Source organism: Suricata suricatta, chromosome 8, assembly GCF_006229205.1.
Source record: "Suricata suricatta isolate VVHF042 chromosome 8, meerkat_22Aug2017_6uvM2_HiC, whole genome shotgun sequence".
Taxonomy (NCBI): Eukaryota; Metazoa; Chordata; class Mammalia; order Carnivora; family Herpestidae; genus Suricata; species Suricata suricatta.
The window spans coordinates 89,423,373-89,442,834 of record NC_043707.1 but is presented as its reverse complement, the minus strand read 5'-3'; the positions used below and the strand labels follow the sequence as shown (position 1 = coordinate 89,442,834).

At 42.9% G+C, this 19,462-nt stretch overlaps 1 protein-coding gene across 1 annotated transcript; it reads left to right on the top strand.

Moving 5' to 3' along the window:
* The first annotated feature begins 5,263 nt into the window (after positions 1–5,263).
* Positions 5,264–18,500, top strand: LEPROT. Its single transcript, XM_029947951.1, has 4 exons — positions 5,264–5,371; positions 9,766–9,841; positions 15,234–15,420; positions 17,065–18,500. The coding sequence occupies exons 1-4, from the start codon at positions 5,356–5,358 to the stop codon at positions 17,179–17,181; spliced, it is 396 nt and encodes a 131-aa protein (XP_029803811.1). The 5' UTR covers positions 5,264–5,355; the 3' UTR covers positions 17,182–18,500.
* The last annotated feature ends 962 nt before the right edge of the window (positions 18,501–19,462 follow it).

Here is a 19,462-nt window from a genome sequence, read left to right as displayed (position 1 = left end):
AGCCTCAATGACAACATAAATTTGATTGACTTCATATACATGACAACATAAAGTTAATTGACACATATACATTTATACATATATAATGTATACAGTATAATGTATAATGTTCTGTATTTGAGAATATTATATTCTTACAATAAAAGAAGCTGGAGAAAAGAAAATGTTAAAAAAATCATAAGGAAGAGAAAATACATTTACCATACTATACTGTATTTACTGAAAAACATCCATGTATAAATGGACCTGTACAGTTCAAACCTGTGTTGTTCGAGGGTCAACTATATTTTAGCTTTTTTAGAAGCGGCATGTTCATTTGGAAGCACATGCTGCAACTCAAAAGCATTTGAATCATCCTTGTACTGTCTCTGTCTGGAGGATGTCAGGTCGGATCCTAATGCCACCGATGAGACACCATTGTATAAGGACTGAACACAAACACTGAATTCCAGAAACCTTTATCACAGCAACAGGACAGCTTTTCTACTGGAAACATCTGTGGGAAAGTTTAAGTCAAGTAAATAGGTTATGGTTGTTCTAAAGATAAACCATGTTTTGGCATAGTGGAACAATATTGGTTTGAGACTAGAGGACTACATTTAAATCCTAGGTTTTCTACTTTAGGACTGTCATATTCAACAACTTTGTTTTTATTTTTTTATTTTTTTATGTTTTTTATTTATTTTTGAGAGAGAGAGACAGCATGAGCCGGGCAGGGTCAGAGAGAGCGGGAGACACAGAATATGAAACAGGCTCCAGGCTTCGAGCTAGCTGTCAGCACAGAGCCCAGCCCGGGGCTCACATCCACGAACCATGAGATCATGACCTGAGCTGAAGCCGGAAGCTTAACCAACTGAGTCACCCAGGCACCCCCTCAACAACTTTCTTAAACTAAGACTTAATCCTTGACCTGTATGCTAGCAGTCCTGGAACGGAGGCGTTAGGAACTGTATATAAACTGCTATCAAGTGAGTACTCATTAAATAATAGTTATTATTACTGAACCATAGAACAAAGTATATCATCGCAGACCAGCATTGGGGCTGGAATTACATCGAAACCTCTGGTTGGTTGTAGGGAGTAACACAAATAGAAAAAAAGCATCAAAAGAATCTTGTGCCTTGGCCCTTATTTCTATAACCTTGGAATAATAGAGTTCTGTCTCCCTAAAATGGCAGAGATTTGAATTGTAGGTTTTGTAAAGGAAATGGCTGTGTGAAAAAGGGAAGTAGTGATTGAGAGTTAGGGAGGGAAACTAACATTAACTAATTTCAATAGCAGCATCACCCTTGGATTTAAGTTAAGCACTGATTCGAGAGCCTATCCCAGTGGAGATAGAATGCCACTGCATCTGTCTGGCAGGCACTACCATAGGTGCTATTATCTATATTTGTTTTTCTCATTTAATTCTCAAAAACTCTGGGAGGCAGGTTTTGCAAATCCCACCTCAGGAAATGGAAGCATGGAGACATTTACCCAGAGCTGGGGTTTGAGGCTAGATGTTTTCTGTAGGCTAGGGAGAGATGGTACTCTGGATGTAAACTGACCTGTTAATTCAACCCATATTTTGTGTAAATTGTATGCAAGATACTAATAGAAATGTAAGGGAAAGTCAAAATTAACAAATGGATTTGATTTCCCTTTTAAACGTTAAGAGGTTGCTGTTCTTCTAATTACTACAACTGATTCATATGGAGCAGTACAAGCACTGACTGACTTTAGAGTTGAATGGTTTTGAGTTTTATCTCAGCTTCTCTACTCACTAGTTACTGTTTGAGCCCCAGTCTCTCCATCTGTAAAATGGAGATAATATGACCTAGTTCGTAATGTGAGAGAATTGAATGCAAGGAGAGAATATAACAATTTGAAGTAGTTTGCTGAAGTCCAAGCAGCAAGACAGAGGGCCTGGATCTTATACATCCAAATCAGGGGTAGGTTTCAGTTTCTAAGGTTTTACTTTCTTTTCTGGTGACTCTTTTATTCTTGAGGAAACAGGGAATGGGTAAGTGGAAAAACAATTTTTCAGTGCAACATCTGTCAAAAGGAAAACAGATTTTCTCAAGAGATGGTTAGAGCTTCTGGAAAGATGCTTTCTCGTCAGAGTGTTTAGTAAACTGGAAAGGACAGTGTGGGCAGGAGCCTTGTTGGCATCTGTGATATTGGGATTTATAACAAGTATACATGTGATTATTCAGATGACCAAAATATATATATTTGGTCTTCATCCACAGTTCCTGGCTTATAGCTCCCCAAACCTTTGGAGTTTCCTTAAATGTAGAGAGTGATAAAGATTTCTTTTGTTAGGTTTGGAAGGTGCCTAAGGATCAGGGCTGGTTGCCAATGGAGCCAACCACATTTTAAACCACATTTTTAGAGGGTTGGTACTTGTAGGCCTACCCCATGACCTCTGGGGAGGAGAGAGGGACCAGAGGTTGACTCAATAGCCAATGGCCGATGTTTTAATCCATTGTGCCTACGTAATGAAGCCACCATGAAAACCCAAAAGGACAGGGTTCAGAGAGTTTTCTGTTGGTTAGCACCTGGAAATGTGGGCAGAGGGATACACCTAGAGAGGGCTTGAGGCTCAGTGCCCTCTCCCCACACTTTGCCCTATCCGTCTCTTCCATCTGGTTATCGAAGTTATTTCCTTTACTTCGGATGGACTGGCTATACATCAGAGGTTTCCAGGACCTCCTCCTCATGTTTGATTGATTTGCTAGAGCAGCTCACAGAACTCAAAGAAACATTTTGCTTACTAGATCACTGGTTTATAACTTGGGCTTACAACTGGTGTCCGGAGTCCAATGTCGGTCAGAAGCACAGGTAACAACCTGAGTGCGTGGTGTCAGAAAGTGAGGGGTGCAGGGTCTTGTAGGACTAAACCCTTAACCTGTGGGATTTGATGCTATCTCCGGGTGGTTAGTGTCTGAATTGAATTGAATTGAACTGTAGGACACCCTGTTGGTGTCCAAGAATTGCTTGGTATTGTGTGGGAAGCTTCCCTCCCTCCACACACACACTTAGAAATTAGGTCCAGGAACCTCATTTAGAGAGAAATATTGTCTCCGCATTTTTCTGATTCCAGACATTACCCCTGAGCAAACACTTCATCTTTTTGCTTCTCACCTTCTTCCAGTTTCTTACTGCTAAGCCTGAGGGCACTCAAACCAAGCCGTGCCTCTGAAGTCATGTCATTTCCCCCCCAAATCACTTTCCTTCTATGGGACTGGCCTCAGGCTGAGGGGGGAGGCTTCACAAACCTTTATCTATGGCTTTTCAGACACTTGCTGGGTGCTTAGGAATGCAAAACGCAATGGGGAGATTCTGAATTTTCTCATAAAAGCAGCTTGGCATTATAGTAAAGGAGCATTTGGCTGATAGGCAGTTCCCCATGAATACTTTCATGGCTGTTAGGACGGAATACTCAAAAGAGAGAAAAAGACATTCCCAAGGATCTTCAGTAGTTTGCAGCCTACAAAGTAGAGTACAGTGTAATTCCGGATCTGCATGGGTCTGCAGTGAGCCAGGTATTAGCAACATAATGTTTTTAATAACTACCTTCCATCTATGAGAGGAAATGGGAGAAGCTAGAAAAATAAACTCATAGGTAAACGTGTTGAGACAATAATACTTCATTGTACACTTTTGAAAAGGTAAACCGAATGGGGATCCTGAAAGGTGGTGGTGAGAATAGGTACTTCTCAAGCAGCCAGAGGAACCCCTTTATTTTTCAGTCTCTATGAAAATTAAGAAAAAACAATAGAAAAGAGGCACTAGTTCCCAGCTACAATGAGGAGTAAGTGTAACCCAACTTCCTCCAAAAAGCTGTACCTTTTCTGAGCCTCCTTCCAATAAGGGAAAATAAAGCACTTGGATCAAATGGCTTTTAAGATCTCTTCCAGACTGTCCTCACCCAGACAAAACTCTATTCCCATGAGGAAAAATAAATACAAAATGGCCCTCTGAGGTTTAAATTGGCCTTGGTTCCCTGCAGACTTCGAAGTCCCAACATATAAGAATAGTAACTATTTAGTTTACGAAAGCTTCAGGAGCAAAAGAGGTTATTGGTCTTTGTGTCTCTAAATAACCCGGGTGTAAGGGAGAAAACGAGTGTTTGAAAAGTGCTAAGTTCGTATTAAGCAAGGCAGGTCCATCTTGGAGAGACGTCTCTTCTGGGCCATTTCTCTGGTGCTCCCATCTGCAGCTCAGCCGGCGGCGGCCCCGGCCCCATAAACGCAGATAGGCAGGCACCCCCCCCCCCTCGCCCCCACGGAAGCATCTTGGGGCTCAGAGAATAATACTGCTCAGTAAGCGAGTGTCCTTTCCTTCGCGACCGATTGTAATTTATCCCCTTCCCTCTCCCCATGTTCTCGGTCTCCACGCTCAGGCGGAGATTCTTTGCAGCCAGGAACCGCGACGCTGGGCCTCTGTTGCGCAGGACCTGTATTAGGTTGGCGGTCCGGGATCGTCTTTGCCACGCAGACCCAGCGGTCCCGGAGGAGCCGAGGCCCCAGCCGACGGACTGAAAGGCTGAGCGTGGGGCAGGTGACAGGATTATGTGTAAGGCTCAGGGTTTGGGAGGAGGGCTCGGGGCGCAAGATCGGGTTTACGGGTTGAGAGCGGATTTCCGGGGCAAATCCAGGGCTAGGATCACGAGGTAGATCGGAGCTCTGCGAACTGGAGACGGAGTTATGGAGGAGAAGCTGGGCGGGGCTTTGGCGTGGGCGGAGCCCTGCCTGGGGGGAGTGGGCTTGAGACCTACAGGGACTAGGCTCTGAGTGGAGGGGAGGAGCCTTTCGTGACTCTCAGGGACAGGCCTCTGAGTGGCGAGACAGGGAGTAATCGGGACTGGCAGTGACGGGGCTGTGCGTGGTTAGAGTGAACTTGGAGCCCGCAGGGACCCTCAAGGGCCCGACTCTGTGTGGCTGGTCTTGGACTAGCAGGGGCGGGGCTCTCTGTGGCTGGGTGGGGAGGATCTGGATAAGCAGGGAGGGCTCTGCGAGGCTGGGCTGGCTGAGATGGTACCGGCAGGGGCGGGGCTCTGCCTAAGGCGTCTAGGACAAGCAGGGGGCGGGGTTCTAAGTCGCAGGGCTGACTTAGATGGGACCGGCAGGGGAGGAGCTCTGGGGGCGGGTGTTGGAAAGCAGGGCGGGGCTCTGCGTCGCCGGGCTGGCCGACTAGGGACTCGCAGGGGCGTGCTCTGTGTGGCGGGGCGGGAAGAATCGGTACCGGCAGGGGCGGGGTGCGGCGTGGAGGGGCGGGCCCGGGGCCCGCAGTCCGGTCCCGGGCTTGGTCTGGGCGTCAGCAGGGCCGTGGCAGGAAGCCGGAAGCAGCTGCGGCCCCAGCTCGGGAGACATGGCGGGCGTTAAAGGTATATCCATGGTCCCCCAGCTCGCTAGTCCTGCGGTGGAGTGTCGCCTCCGTCCCAGGCTAAGCCTGGAGATGCGCCCTCAGTGTGTGGGCGGGGAACGGCCTCCCCCAGGCCAGCCGCTCTCCCGGTCTCTCTGGGGGCGGAGGAGGCGCTCACCCTCTCCCTTCGCCCCGCGGGATGCGGGTGGAACCTCACTGGTCTTTCACTCTCCTGTCCGTCTCTCCGGGACCCTCCAGGCGGAGCCAGGAGCTATTGCCTTCTTGGAGACCCGGGCTAGACCAGGAGCATCACCTCCAGGCTCCTCAGTTCCTTGGAGCGTGCCCCGGCCCCCATCTCTGCCCAGTTTTAAACGGACTGGGTTTCCATTTCCTGACATGTCCACCCTGACGCCTCTCCTTCCTCTTCCTGCCGCTCCGCAGTTTCCAGTTTCCTCTAGAGCAGCCATTGTCTCCAGTCTTCCCGGGACCAGGGTTCTTAATTGTCTCGGTACTGATGACTTTTCCTAGTTGGGCAGAGTTGACTGCCGGTAGCGGAAAGCCCACAGAAATGCAGGATTTCTCGTAACTGTGGAGAATAGATTAGGTGGAATGTTACCGCTACTTTCTTTAGTGTTTATTCATCCATGGACAGATAAGAAAGTAGTGTTTGTAGAGAGTGTTTTTGGATGGGGCAGTTGAAAAATGGGTACCAAGAACGCCGCTTCCCTTCTCTGTATGCCTTTAGAGAAATGGGGGACGGCAGCGGCAGGTGAGGCACTTAGAAGGCTTCCAGTTATTTTGGTGGGAAACCATTAGATTTCTAATGTTTGAATAGAGTAGTATAACTTGTTTCAATATTGGAGTTAATGCCATCTTTGAAATTTGTACCCAAAGATCTTCCCCAGTTAATGAACATCTGTTATAAACATGTATACAGCATATTTGCATGCATGTGTGTGCACTCTGAAATTTATCTGAGTATGTGAACTATTAGCACACACGTTGTATCATTGTTTCTGGCTGACTTTTATATTCAACATCAGTTTAAGTAAATGTGGTTTATTTGGACAGTGGCCAGTGTGTAACAAGTTCGTTTCAAGACAATGCAGAAAACAGATGACCGATGGTATTCCAGTACTGGACTGCACTGTGCTTAGTCATGCCCAGAAACTATCATATAATTATAATGTTTATGTGTGGATGTGTTAGAAATTGAGATGTAGTAAATAGGAAGATAGACCATGAAATGGAAAAGGACGAGGGGAAGGAAGCATTTTACAGATAGTTCACCTTTCATTGAGGGACCACTGTATGCCTGTGACTTGGGATAAAAAGATAAAAGTTATTTCTGGGTGACGGAACTGGAAGTGTCCAAGGTGTCCTTCGATAACAGGAGGAGCACAAAGATGGTGTTGTGGATTAAATTGTATCCCTCAAAAGATAATGGTCAAGTTTTGACTCTCCAGTATCTGTCAATGTGACCTTATTTGGGAATAGAGTCTTGGCAGATGTTATCATTAGCATGATGTGATACTGGATTAGAGTGTGCCCTAATCCAATGACTAGTGTCCTTATTAAAAAAAAAACAAAACGGAGGTGGGGAATAACACATGGAAACATAGGGAGAAGACTGTATGGAGACAGAGGCAAAAACTAGAATGATGCAGCTAGAAGCCAGGAAACACCAAAGATTGAAACAACCACTGCAAGTTAGGAAAAAGCAAGGATTCTTCCTTAGAGTCTTCAGAGGAAGCATGGCCTGCCAGTACCTTGATTAGAGACGTCAAGCCTCCAGACTGTGAGAAAATAAACTTCTATGGTTCTGAAGCGTCCAGTTTGTAGTACATTGTTGATGGCAGCCCCAGGAAACTAACGCAGATGGGGTTACTTAACCCTGCTCTGGGGAGCAAGAGGCAATTCTTGAATTGAATCTAAAAAGATCAGTAAGGCTTCACCCGGCCAAGGATGGAGCAAGGACAGTTTTTCCAAGTGAAGAGAATTGTGCCAGATCAACTCGTAGGCTGTGAAAGCGGCTGTGAAGGGGTGACACCAGCGTTGTGTATTTGAGAAATCACTGTCCGCTATGTGGAGGATGGATCGGAAGAATCACATTTGGAGGCAGGCACGGGATGCTGAGGGCATGCACCAGGGCAGTGGTAGAGGAGGGTGCAAGAGAAGAGGGTGGGTTTCTTAGTCCTTTAGGGCCGCTCTAACAAAAATGCCAGAAACTGGATGGCTTACACAGCAAACACTTGTTTCTCAATTCTGGAGACTGAGAACCAAGATCAAAGTGCCAGCAGATACAGGGTCTGGTAAATGTCTGCTTCCTGGTTCATAGACAGCCATCTCACTGTGTCCTCACATAGAGGAGCTCTGGAGTCTCATTTATGAAGGCACTAATCTCATCCATGAAGGTTGGACCTTCATGATCTAATCACCTCCCAAAGCTTTAGGTACCATCACATTGGCAGTAGGATTCAACATGAATTTGGGGAAGGAACACACTCGCTCAGTGTATAGAAGTGGGAGTGACGTCTGGGAGATTGAGTCACCTTGACTTGGTGATTTCATGTAAGAGTGTGATGATAGTGTTGGTTGGTCTTTCAGGATAGAACTTAAAGGGTAGAGTGTGTTTGGAAGGGGAGGGTGAGATGTTTGAGTTTTATACATGTTGACTTTGAGGTCCTTGTTGGCCACTTGGGTAGAGAAGTCCAGATTGGAGTTGGAGGTGCAGGCCTACATCCCAGGGCCTGTTCTGGGCTGCAACATCAGATGTGGTCCTTGGGATACTAGGGAACTTTGGGTTGAATGCAGTGTCTCAGCAGAAATGTACAGTGGAAAGAAATGAAATTGGATTCCTTGTTAGCCCCAACTTTAAAATATGGCAGGAGATGTGATTCCTGAAAAAAGAAAAAGAATCCATCAACTGGAGATAGATTTGTGAACCTCGAGAGATGGGTGTCATAGACCAGAAAGAAGGGGTCTGTGGTTCCTAGCTGTGAAGGAAGGAGTGATGCAAATGGTCAGGCACAAGGAGGGAACAGTGCCAACCAGGAAAAGACCATCTATAATGAAACAATATGTGAAAAGTTACTTTGTATGTTTTTCTTTAAAAAATGACATGTACAATATGGAAGAATACAAAAATTAAAATGGACAGTCTTGTCTTGTGCCCTAACATCTGTATACTTCCAGATGTTTTTTAAAAGTACCTTCTTATTGTCCCCTAAAACAGTCTCCCTAAATCACTTAAAGTAAAATGAAGCAATCAAAATGTTAATTAACTTAGTAAATGATTAATTGTGAATATTATGGATTTTCTTCAGAAGAAGATTTGGCTGAATTGTGTCCTGTACTTTGGATTTATACCTTTAGCAAAGAACATTGCTAAAATGAGCGAATACCTTCCTCAGTCAACATTTATTTATGGAACACCTTCTCTTGCCAAACACTTCACATAGATTATCTCCTTTACTTCTCATGAGCTCCGTAATAACGTGGCACATTATTCCCATTTTATAGGTGATAAATTTGATTTAAAGAGGTTCAGTCTCTCTCCATGGTCACATAGCCATTTGGTGGCAATGTTAAGATTTCAACCCATGTTGGTGACTCAGAGCTCAGGGTTTTTTTTTTATCACCCTTGATACTCTGTCTTCCACTCAGCAGCATGACCAGGACAAATAACATTCCTACCCCCTCAGAGATTAGGCTTGAACAGATGCAGGGGATAAATATTTTATTCAGTGAATACTACTTGGGATTCATTTTCTATGAAAACATAAAAGTAGTCTTCAAATGCTTGAAGTACTGGGGATGAGAGAGACAGAATGATCAAAGGACGTATATATATATTACAGTGAGACAGTTTTGGATATAATTTAAAGAAAGAATGTTCAGCATTTAGATACTATCAGAAGGAAATGATCTGCCTCAGGCAGTAGTGAGTTCTCTTCAGTGGAGTTGTGCAACAAGCTGCCTGGCCTCTTGTGACAAATAGAGGGAACTTATGTATTAGATAGGGGTTGGGAAGTGCTTGAGACCTTTCTCACCTAGTGATTTTAAAGTGGTGGACATAGGCACTCCTTTGCTAGTCAAATGTGACATCAACTTATGAAATAAGTCACTACATTTGTGTAAATTGGGAACCTTTCACTTCTTTCTTTAATTGAATGTTTTTGTTTGAGATTAACTGACATACCATAAAATTAACCTTTTTAAAGCGTACCATTCCGTGGTTTTTAGTGTATTCACAAGATTGTGCAACCTTCACTACTGTTTAATTTCAGAACATTTCACCTCCCCCAGAAGAACCTCCATACGCATTAGTAGGCACTTCCCCATTCCGCCCTTCCTTCCCCAATCCCTGGTAACCACTCATTGGGACCTTTTAACTCTTGGTTTTATTTTTCACAGCTCTTGTGGCATTATCCTTCAGTGGGGCTATTGGGCTGACTTTTCTTATGCTGGGATGTGCTTTAGAAGATTATGGGTAAGTTTTAAAAGAACTCTTCTTGTTTTGTGCCTTAGTCACTGTTAGTATGAGTGTTAGCAAGTTTAGTCAATTAGGGCCAGGCTCTAACCAATGAGTTGGTGAAGTCCGGGTCCCTTCATGGAGCAGTTGTATCTGTGCAGAGAAAAGTTCTTTATAAACTTGATGTATTCATTTAGTAACCATTTCTTGAACGCCTACTCTGGACCCACTGGGACTGTAAGAGTGAGACACAGTCCTGTCCTCAAGGAAGTTGCAGTTGAGTTGTCCCTGAGAGGCAGGCAGGCAGCGGTCCAGTCCGTTGATGAGAGCTGTGGAGAAGACGTGTGCACAGCACACTGAGAGCTTCGAGAAGGTGCATCTGGGCTTCTCTGGGAGGGCCCAGGAGGGCTGCAGAGAAGCGGTTGTCTTCAAGCTGAGACTTGGTGCCTAAACAAGAGTTTGTGGGGCTGATGAGTTAGGGGAGGGCATTCCAGGCACCGGGAACATTCACCAAAATGTTTATTCAACAACTCTTGGTTGAGTGCTTCCCACACACCAGCCACTGTTATGGGGACTGCGGATTAAGAAATAAGAGAACAAAGGTCCTGCTCTCTTAGAGTGCGTGTTTCACTAAACAGATGAGGAAATGTCCGTTCTATCAGAGGTAGAAATGTTAAGAAGAATAAAGGATAAAGGGCACAGACACCGGGGAGCGGGTGGTCAGGAAAGGCCTTTCTAAGAGGGTGAATTGTGAGCAGAAGCGCAAAGAAGATAAAGAAGCAGGCCATGCTGGTAACTGGGAAAGAGGACTTCAGAGAGGAGGACAGTCACATGCCGAGGCCAGAGACGTGAAGGCATAGAGACTCTGCAGGAAACCGCATGTGGTTCATTCCTGGAGAGCATAGAGTGTAGTTGGGGTGAGCAGAAGGAGGGTTGGTCATAGATGTAGAGTCAGTCAGTCTTTAGGGCACTCTATGCCATGTAAAGGAGGTCAGAATTTGTACTTCAAGCCATAGGAGCTGGAAAAATATCCTGAGAATAGGTTTGGAGGGTGAGGGGGTTTCTGCTTGATAAAGGTCAGTCTGGCCAAAACGTGAGAGTGGATAGCACGGTTCTGAGACTGCCCGCCGGGTGCGCGGTAGGGCGCCGCTGTCATAAAGCAAGAAAATGCAGGGCCGTGGCCGTAGGAATGAAATGAAAAGAGCAGAGATCTCGGCGGCAGAACTAACAGGTTTTGTTAACTGATGTCAGGGCTCAGCAAGGGGAGAGTGTTCTGGGATGCCTCCCTGGTGACTGGCTTGAGCATCTAACTGCACAGAGGATGACGGGACTAACTTAGACCCACTGGGGCTAGTTGTTAGAGGACAGTGATGAGTTCAAATCTCTCACCCCAGTCCTGGCCAGAGATTGTCTAAACACCAGAGGGAGCCAGTTGAAAGCAATAGCCTCTATTTGTCCAGAGCATCTGCAGCTGTTACTTGAGTCTAGTTTTAAGGATGTAAGGTATTATCCTCATTTCTAGCTGGAAAACAAAAGCCCAGAGTGGTTAAAGACGTAACCCAAGTCACACAGCATTAAGTGGCAGAGATTGGATTCATGTTCTCACTCTCTTGACTATTATTCCACAACCAGCTCTAAGTCCAGGTGTTCTAATTCTCTGTGATCTCTATAAGGTTTTAAAAAATGAGCCATTTACTGCTATTACAAGGAAATTAATTTGTTATTTAATGATAGTGACCGAGGATTATCCTGTACCTTATGAGTCTGTGCCCATAGGCCAAACATGGCCTGCTCCCTGTTTTTGAAATTAAAGTTTTATCAGAACACAGCCATACTCATGTATGTACTATCTCTGGCCACTTCCGCACCACAGGGGCAGAGTTGTGTAGTTGAGGAGGAGACCTCATGGCTTGCAGAGTTTCAGATATTTACTATTTGGCCTTTGCAGAAGAAGTTTGCCAAATCTCTGGCCGACATGTTTTCTGAGGAGTATACATTTAATATTCAAATTTTGTATGTAAACCAGGTTGCTTCTACATTAATAGTTCTCAAAGTTGAATGTTGATCGCTTACAGTGAATGAGAACATAGTCCCTTAGATTGTTTTACAGAAAACTCTCACCATATTCTAGGAAGAACTAAGCTCCTGGCTGTGGGGATGTCAGGTCACAGCTGGGTCTCTTCCAGACCTCTTCTCGTGTATCTGTTTTCTCACTGGTAAAATAAGGGCTTTGAACTAGAGAATCTCTAATACCCCCTTCAATGATGTTGTTTGGTGATTCTTGAAACCCCCTGTAATCCTGATAGTTTAGAATGAGGAGTTAGAATTCAGTGTTTGCATCCTGAGTCCTCGAGATGAAGGACATTTTCCCTTCTTGCTTTTTGGTTGCCATCCGGTCCTCCTAAACCTGTGGCTGAAATACGCGCTCATTACAGTGTAGCTTTGCCACAACTTCTGGCTGGAGGTGTTGACTGTTGGGCTGGGTCTCCATTATGGTATTGTGCTGATGTGCTTTACAGTGATGCGGAGATATAAAAAGGAATAGAAACTATGCTTTTTTCCTCCCTCAAGGAATGAAGCATAACAAACATCTGACTGATGGAGGAAAATATTTTTGAAATATTTATAGGGCAGATGTAATTGAAAAGCAGATGGCACTTTTTAATAAATGGAAAACACTAAAATTTGGGAAGAGAACTGTTTGTATTATGATATTATTACATCTTATAATAAAGATTAGAGTATCCAAAGTTTGTACTGGCAAGCATATTTATTTTTAAGATCTCCTTACTTAAAATTCATTTTGTTTATTCAGTAAGTACTAGTGGAACACCTTATTCTCGCCCCTGGGGATAAATGGTGATTGACTGAGACAAATTAGATTCTTATTTTTTTTTAGTATATGTGCTGCCGAAGCGAGCACAGATTCCTGTTCTTATAAACAAATGTCAAATTGGGATAAATACTGACGAAAAGTCAAGAGGGTGATGTACTCAAGGGTAACTTGAAGTATTTAAAGTGGATGGTCAGTCTTATTTCACTTGACATAATATCCTCTGTGTCCATCCAATATTGTCCTGAGATCTCATTCTTTTTTATGCCTGAGTAATATTCCATATTCCATATATGTCTTCCTTATCCATTCATCTGTTGATGGACTCTTGGGATTACTTCCATACCTTGGCTATTGTAAATAATGCTGCAGTGACCACAGATGTGGATATAGCTTTCCGAATTAGTGCTTTTTTGTTTTCTTTGGGTAAATACCCAGTAGAGGAATTCCTGGATCATATGGTAACTCTCATTTGTAGAGCAACCTCCATAGTATTTTCCACAGAGGTTGCACCAATTTACATTCCCACCAACAGTGAATGAGGGTTTCTTTTTCTCCACATCCTTGCCAACATTTGTTATATCTTGTCTTTTTTTAAAAAGTTATTTATTTGTTTTTGAAAGAGAGAGAGAGAGAGGGAGAGAAAACAAACCAGCAGGGAGGGGCAGAGGGAGGGAGAGAGAATCCCAAGCAGGCTCTGCACTGTCAATACAGAGCCCACCATGGAGCTTGAACTCACGAACCGTGAAATCATGACCTGACCCAAAATCAAGAGTCTGACACTTAACCAACAGAGCCACCCAGTCGACCCCATCTTGTCTTTTTGATACTAGCCATTCTGACATGTGTGAGGTAGTATGTCACTGTAGTTCTGATATGTATTTCCCTGATGATGCGTAATGTTGAGCATCTTTTCATGTGTCTGTTGGTCATCTGTATGTTTTCTTTGGAAAACTGTCTATTCACGTCCTCTGCCCTTTTTTAATTGGACTATGTAGGTGTTTTTTGGTGTCCAGTTGTAAAACTTCTTTGTATATTTTGGATATTAACCCTTTATCAGAGGTATCATTTGTAAATATCTTCTCCCATTCAGTAGGTTGCCTTTTCATTTTATTAATGGCTTCCTTCACTGTGCAAAAGCTTTTTATTTTAATGTAGTCCCAGTAGTTTAATTTTCCTTTTGTTTCCCTTCCCTGAGGAGACATATCTAGGAAAATGTTTCTAAGGCTGACGATAAAGAGATTACTGCCTGTGGTTTCTTCTAGGAGTTTTATGGTTTCAGGTCTCACATTTAGGTCTTTAATCTATTTGAGTTTATTTTTGTGTCTATTGTAAGACAATGGTCCAGCTTCATTCTTTTGCGTGTAGCTATTCAGTTTTCCTACCACCATTTGTTGAAGAGAACAAATTGGGGTTGGGCAAAATGGGAGTGCAGTGGGAGATGCAGGCTTCCAGTCATGGAATGATTAAGTCATAGGGTTAAAAGGCACAACACAGGGAATACAGTCGGGAATGTAGCAATGTATGGGGACAGACGGTAGCCACACTTGTGAATATTGCATATTGCATAGAGATGTCGCATCACTGTATTGTACACCTGAGAACTAAAGTGTCAACTATACTCCAATAAAAAAATTATTTAAAAAAATTGAATGGTCAGGGAAAGCCACTTTTAGGAGACCTCTCAGGTTAGATTGCACAAGAAGGAGGCGGACAATGAAAGGTGGGGAGGAGAGCATTCTAAGCAGGGGGTTTTGCTAATACAGAGGTCCTAAGCCGGGGTGGGGGGGTCGTGGTGATGAGCTGAGTGTTTCAGGAACTGAAAAAAGACTGGTGTGGCTACTGATTGAGTAAATAAAGAGAAGATGGCACAAAATGAATGGGAGAAGTTGGCCAGATCCTGTAAGGCTTTGTAGGCCAGGGCAAGGAATCTGGGTTTTTCTAAGCCTTTACAGGGTTTCCAACACACATACACTCAGAAGATCTCTACTGAGTTAGTGTGTGCAAGGCACTGTCTTGCGTTCTATAGGGAAAGCAAAGGTAACTGAGTGAAGATTCTGCCTTCAAGAAAATACAGCTCTGGAATAACAGAAAACAATAAAGATTCTTAATTGTGCATTGTGTCATTTTTTTTTAACACAGGGTAATGTATCGACAATTAATGGACTCGTAATTTTTTGTTTCTTTTAAGTTTATTTATTTTGAGAGAAACAGACACAGAATGAGTGGGGGAGGGTCAGGAGAAGAGAGAGAGAATTCCAAGCAGGCTCCATGCTACACATCAGCACAGAGCCAGATGTGGGGCTTGAACCCACGAAACTGAGACCATGACCTGAGCCGAAATGGAGAGTTGAATGCTTTAACCGACTGAGCCACCCAGGCACCCCTGGACTAGTAATTTTTAATCATTGCATCTTATCTGTTCCTGGTATAAATCATCTCATGTACGAGTAGTGACCATTCAATTAACAATTGTTTGACCTAAACATTGAAGATAATTCTAACTTTGAAATGGCAGCATGTCTTTAAAATGTAACCATAACTTTCTTTTTGGGTTTCTTCTGGTCCACCTGACAGCGTTTACTGGCCCTTGTTTGTCCTGATATTTCACGCCATCTCTCCCATCCCCCATTTCATTGCCAAAAGAGCAACGTATGACTCTGATGCCACAAGTAGTGCCTGTCGGGAGCTGGCATATTTTTTCACTACTGGGATTGTTGTTTCTGCCTTTGGATTTCCTGTTATTCTTGCCCGTGTGTCTGTGGTAAGTTTTGTTTTCTATTGTTTTGCCTGGTTGTTGCTGAGTTTACTTCAAAGGCCCGTGTCCAGAATATCGATTTCACTGCCATTGCTTAGGCTTAATTCTCAAATCCAGATGTGTTTTTAGTCTCTCTTTTCCATTTTAGATCTCCCTATCAGTGTCTTGGCTATGTTTTCAGAATGCTTTCTTTGTCTCTCTTACAACTTTTAGCTGGACCATGTGATTTCTTGCTTTTTTAACGTTAAACTATTTTCTGGAATTGTGCTTATTAAATCTTTGCCTCTTAGGGCACTTCCAAAATGAACATCACATCAAATTCTTCTGTACATAGGGTCATGGACACAATGTTCAACCTAACACTGTAGGCATATTTTGAGGGACACCCATATGGCTACAAGAAGATACCTGAATCAGATGCCATCTTCATATGCAGTACATTTTTTTCTTTTTGTCTCCAAAACACACATTGTGGGTATAATTTATTCACTCCTTTCTTCTTTAACGTTCACTGTCTTTCATACTACTTTCTTTTATTCCCCCTAACTACATACTGTTTCAATTTGATGAAACTCTTATTTGGGGCATTGGATCTATGGGACATCTGCTGTTTATAAGATACCAGGAATAAGAGCCAGACTTTGTCTCTGTCCCAGAGGCACAGAAACTAGCCTGATGGGTAAGTACGCTATAAATGTAATATGTGTGATAATTGAAACATGATCACACCACCCTAGGAACACCAGGAAGAGAGAAATTCCAACTGGCATTTGATGTAGGCCTCTAAGGATAAGTAAGGTTTTGATTAAAGTAGGGAAGGCTGTTCGATGGAATGGCACCCAAGTGTGAAAATGCAATATGTGGAATAAAGATCAGTTCAATATGGTGGCGCCAAAAGGACGCGATTGAGGAGGCCAGAAAGGTTGGGGAAGCCCAGCTGGGCAGGCTCTTGAATGCCCTGCCAGTTTGAACTCTTTCTAGATAAGAAGGATTGGAGCTTTTGTAACGCAAAATCACCGTGACCTTACTCTCCTTGCGCCGCCGTAGACCAGTACTTCTTAAGTTTGGCTTTAAGGATTTCTGTTTTATGAAGAAACTTTCATTGATGTTTTCTTTCTATCACTTAAATTAAAACAAAATGCCCACTAGAGGGTACTCTCATCCCCTACTGCGCCTCTATAGAACCATCTGCCAAGCTGGAAAGCTGTTTTCACTTGTATGCAGATTATTATTTAAAGTCTCTTCTTGCCTAGAAAAGCAACAAATCAATCCGTGACCCTCTGCAACTCCTGTTTTCCTGAAAGGAGGCAATGGATGTACATCTTTTAGTACCCAATATTATAACTGGACCCTTTATACTCTGGGTGCTTTTATTTTACTTAAGGCAATCATCATTGTCTGCTGAAAACATGTCGAGAAATATGTCTAATGGGGAAAATGATAAGGATGATACAGACTTAATTATCAAGCATCATGAAGTAATTAGGCTAATTACTGAAAAGTTCCCGGTCTCCTGCCTGTTCCATTATTAAGCCTTTTAGCAGTTTTATGTAATATTTCATTGGATGATTCTAATGCAGAAAATAACAGATTTTCAAAGGGTATAATATAAAGAAAGTAAAGATTTAATCCTCTTTCCTTGTGTTTCAGATCAAATGGGGAGCCTGTGGCCTTGTGCTGGCAGGCAATGCGGTCATTTTCCTGACAATTCAAGGTTTTTTCCTTGTATTTGGAAGAGGAGATGATTTTAGCTGGGAACAATGGTAGCACTTTATTCTGATAAATTGCATTTTATTTCTTAGAAGTCATACTATATGTATTTGTGTGCACACGTGGCCTTTTACTATGAAATTTCATATGCTATTTTTTTATACCTTTATGTCATGTTCACTATGAGAAGGACTACATGAGAGAAAGCTTCGTTTTGTTTCCAGCTAGTGGACTTCTCCGTTTGCTCAAGTTGAATTCTGTTACTTGTGTGGCTGTGCATATGGTCATGGTGCTCTCAGAAGATATAGTAACACAGTCTCGTGCACAGCCGTTTACTTGTGCAACGCCTGGGGCTGAGCGTGGGTGGGCAGACAGCACTGCAGCACGTCCCCGTTCTGCTCAGGACTTCCAGGAGGTACTTGTGGCCCGGAGGGACAGAGTGGCTCCCTCTTTGTGTGGTAGACCCTTGCTTCTTGAAATGTGGTCCACAGACACTGGCATCTCCTAGAAGCTGGTACATACAGAATCTGAGGCCCCACCCCAGACCCAGTGCGTTTGAGATGAGCTCCCAAGTGAATTACATGCACGTTAAAGTTTGACAGGTGCTGTCCTAGAGGAATAAGTATCACTTCCAGTAGCCTTGTCTTCCCTTTGGCGGAACCACTTAACCTCTCTGGGCACGAACTGCTCATTTATAAAAACTTGTTTCATCTGCCTGCATGTTGAGGCCACTTCAGAGTCCCTTTGGTATTTGTGAAGTGTCCAAACCTGTATTGTTCCTCACATTGGTAGAATTGTTCTCAGTAGGGAACAGCCATGTCTTCACGCTGTCTGAAAGGCAATGGCTCTTTTTGCAGAGCCAGGGGAACAGTGTAACGCCGGAGTAACAGAGTAACTGGGCTCTCCGAAGGAGGCCAGGCTGGAAGCGGTCCCTGCTTTAGCAGGTGCGCGAGAGCAGATAGACAATACTTCCTAATTTCCTGTTATAAGCCCACACTTCTCCCCAGCTCCTTCTCTGTGCTGTTTTCCCCCTCCGTCCCCCACAAACACACACCCTCCCAGCAGTTCTGATTTGCCCTGACATCCTCACAGCCCTGGCTTTGCCTCTCTATGGGGACATGGAGCCAAGTTAGCAAACAGGGTGAGCTGCTTAATTTCAGTCACTTGTTGATATACTTACTGTCTTTCTTGCCTCGTAGATCTTTTTATATATATCTATAAAACCCCTCTGCTGCTTTTAAGTGAATCATTGAGAATATGTGTCACGCTGGATCCTGTAATCAGTTTTTCTAGCTCAACTTTTGTCCAAGATCTATAAAGAAAGAGAAATATGGGAGCTTGAACCATTTGGTGAGAATACAGTAATTTTAAAGGATTGTTAATGTGTGATAACTGACAAACATTTAATACACTGAAATTTTGAAGTTTGGAATCTGTGAGGAATTAGCATATCTTTTCATATTCTGGAATGATCTGGGACCAGGAGAAGATAAAAGTGAAACCTGAAAGAATAATGTGCAGTTATATTGTGGCCTTGTGCATGGTTTTATGTTTTCAAAGTTCTTTGTACATATAGAATTGTTGATGTTATTTTCAATATTTATACTAAAAAAATTATGTAGGCACTTTATAATTTTAACCAGCATTTTAAATAACACTTGCACTTATTTTATTGTAATAAATTTCTCTTTTAACACAAAAGAAAGTTTAATTTCAAAAGTCTTTATTCTGATGTAGCCTTAACAGATAAAAAGTCAGAATCTATTGGTGTTCTGAAATGGGGAGTTTGAGCGATATAGGAATAGCAATAATTTTTAAGATACCATTTGAATGTCTAGTTGGATTGTAATAGCATTTCTTTTCCTAAAACGGAAATACTATTTAATTTATACTCCCTTTGGCAAAAGTATCCATGTTGTTTATACATATTTCATATTTCAGATAACCAAGGTAGCCTTAATATGTAGCCTTAAATAAAGCATTGCCTCTTGATTGTATTCCCAGAATGATATAAAGTACACATAGAGAATATTTGTAGCTATTCCCTAATAATGGAATGGTTTATAGAAGTGATAGATTGTTGGATTTGCTCTGTGTCTGAAAACAAACATTTATTTTTAGTGCTTAAGTGTCATTTAAGTAATAAATGTCAATAGGAAGTATTGCTATGTATGGATATACAATACAGAAGTTTCCTTTTGTTGACACAAATGATGGGCATTTTTTTTCCTTATAAAACGTTCTCTTTTTTTCTGTATACCATAGAAACTCTTGGAGATTCAAAGCACATTGCTTACATTCTAAAACTAAGAATACCCATAAAGAATTGCTGACAAAT

What these genes read in the sequence shown, in the direction of transcription:
- LEPROT (XM_029947951.1), top strand. An exon ending in TGTGCTTTAGAAGATTATGG is followed by an intron (nt 9,842 to 15,233) that starts GTAAGTTTTAAA and finishes TCCACCTGACAG; the next exon opens with CGTTTACTGGCCCTTGTTTG. An exon ending in TTCTTGCCCGTGTGTCTGTG is followed by an intron (nt 15,421 to 17,064) that starts GTAAGTTTTGTT and finishes CTTGTGTTTCAG; the next exon opens with ATCAAATGGGGAGCCTGTGG.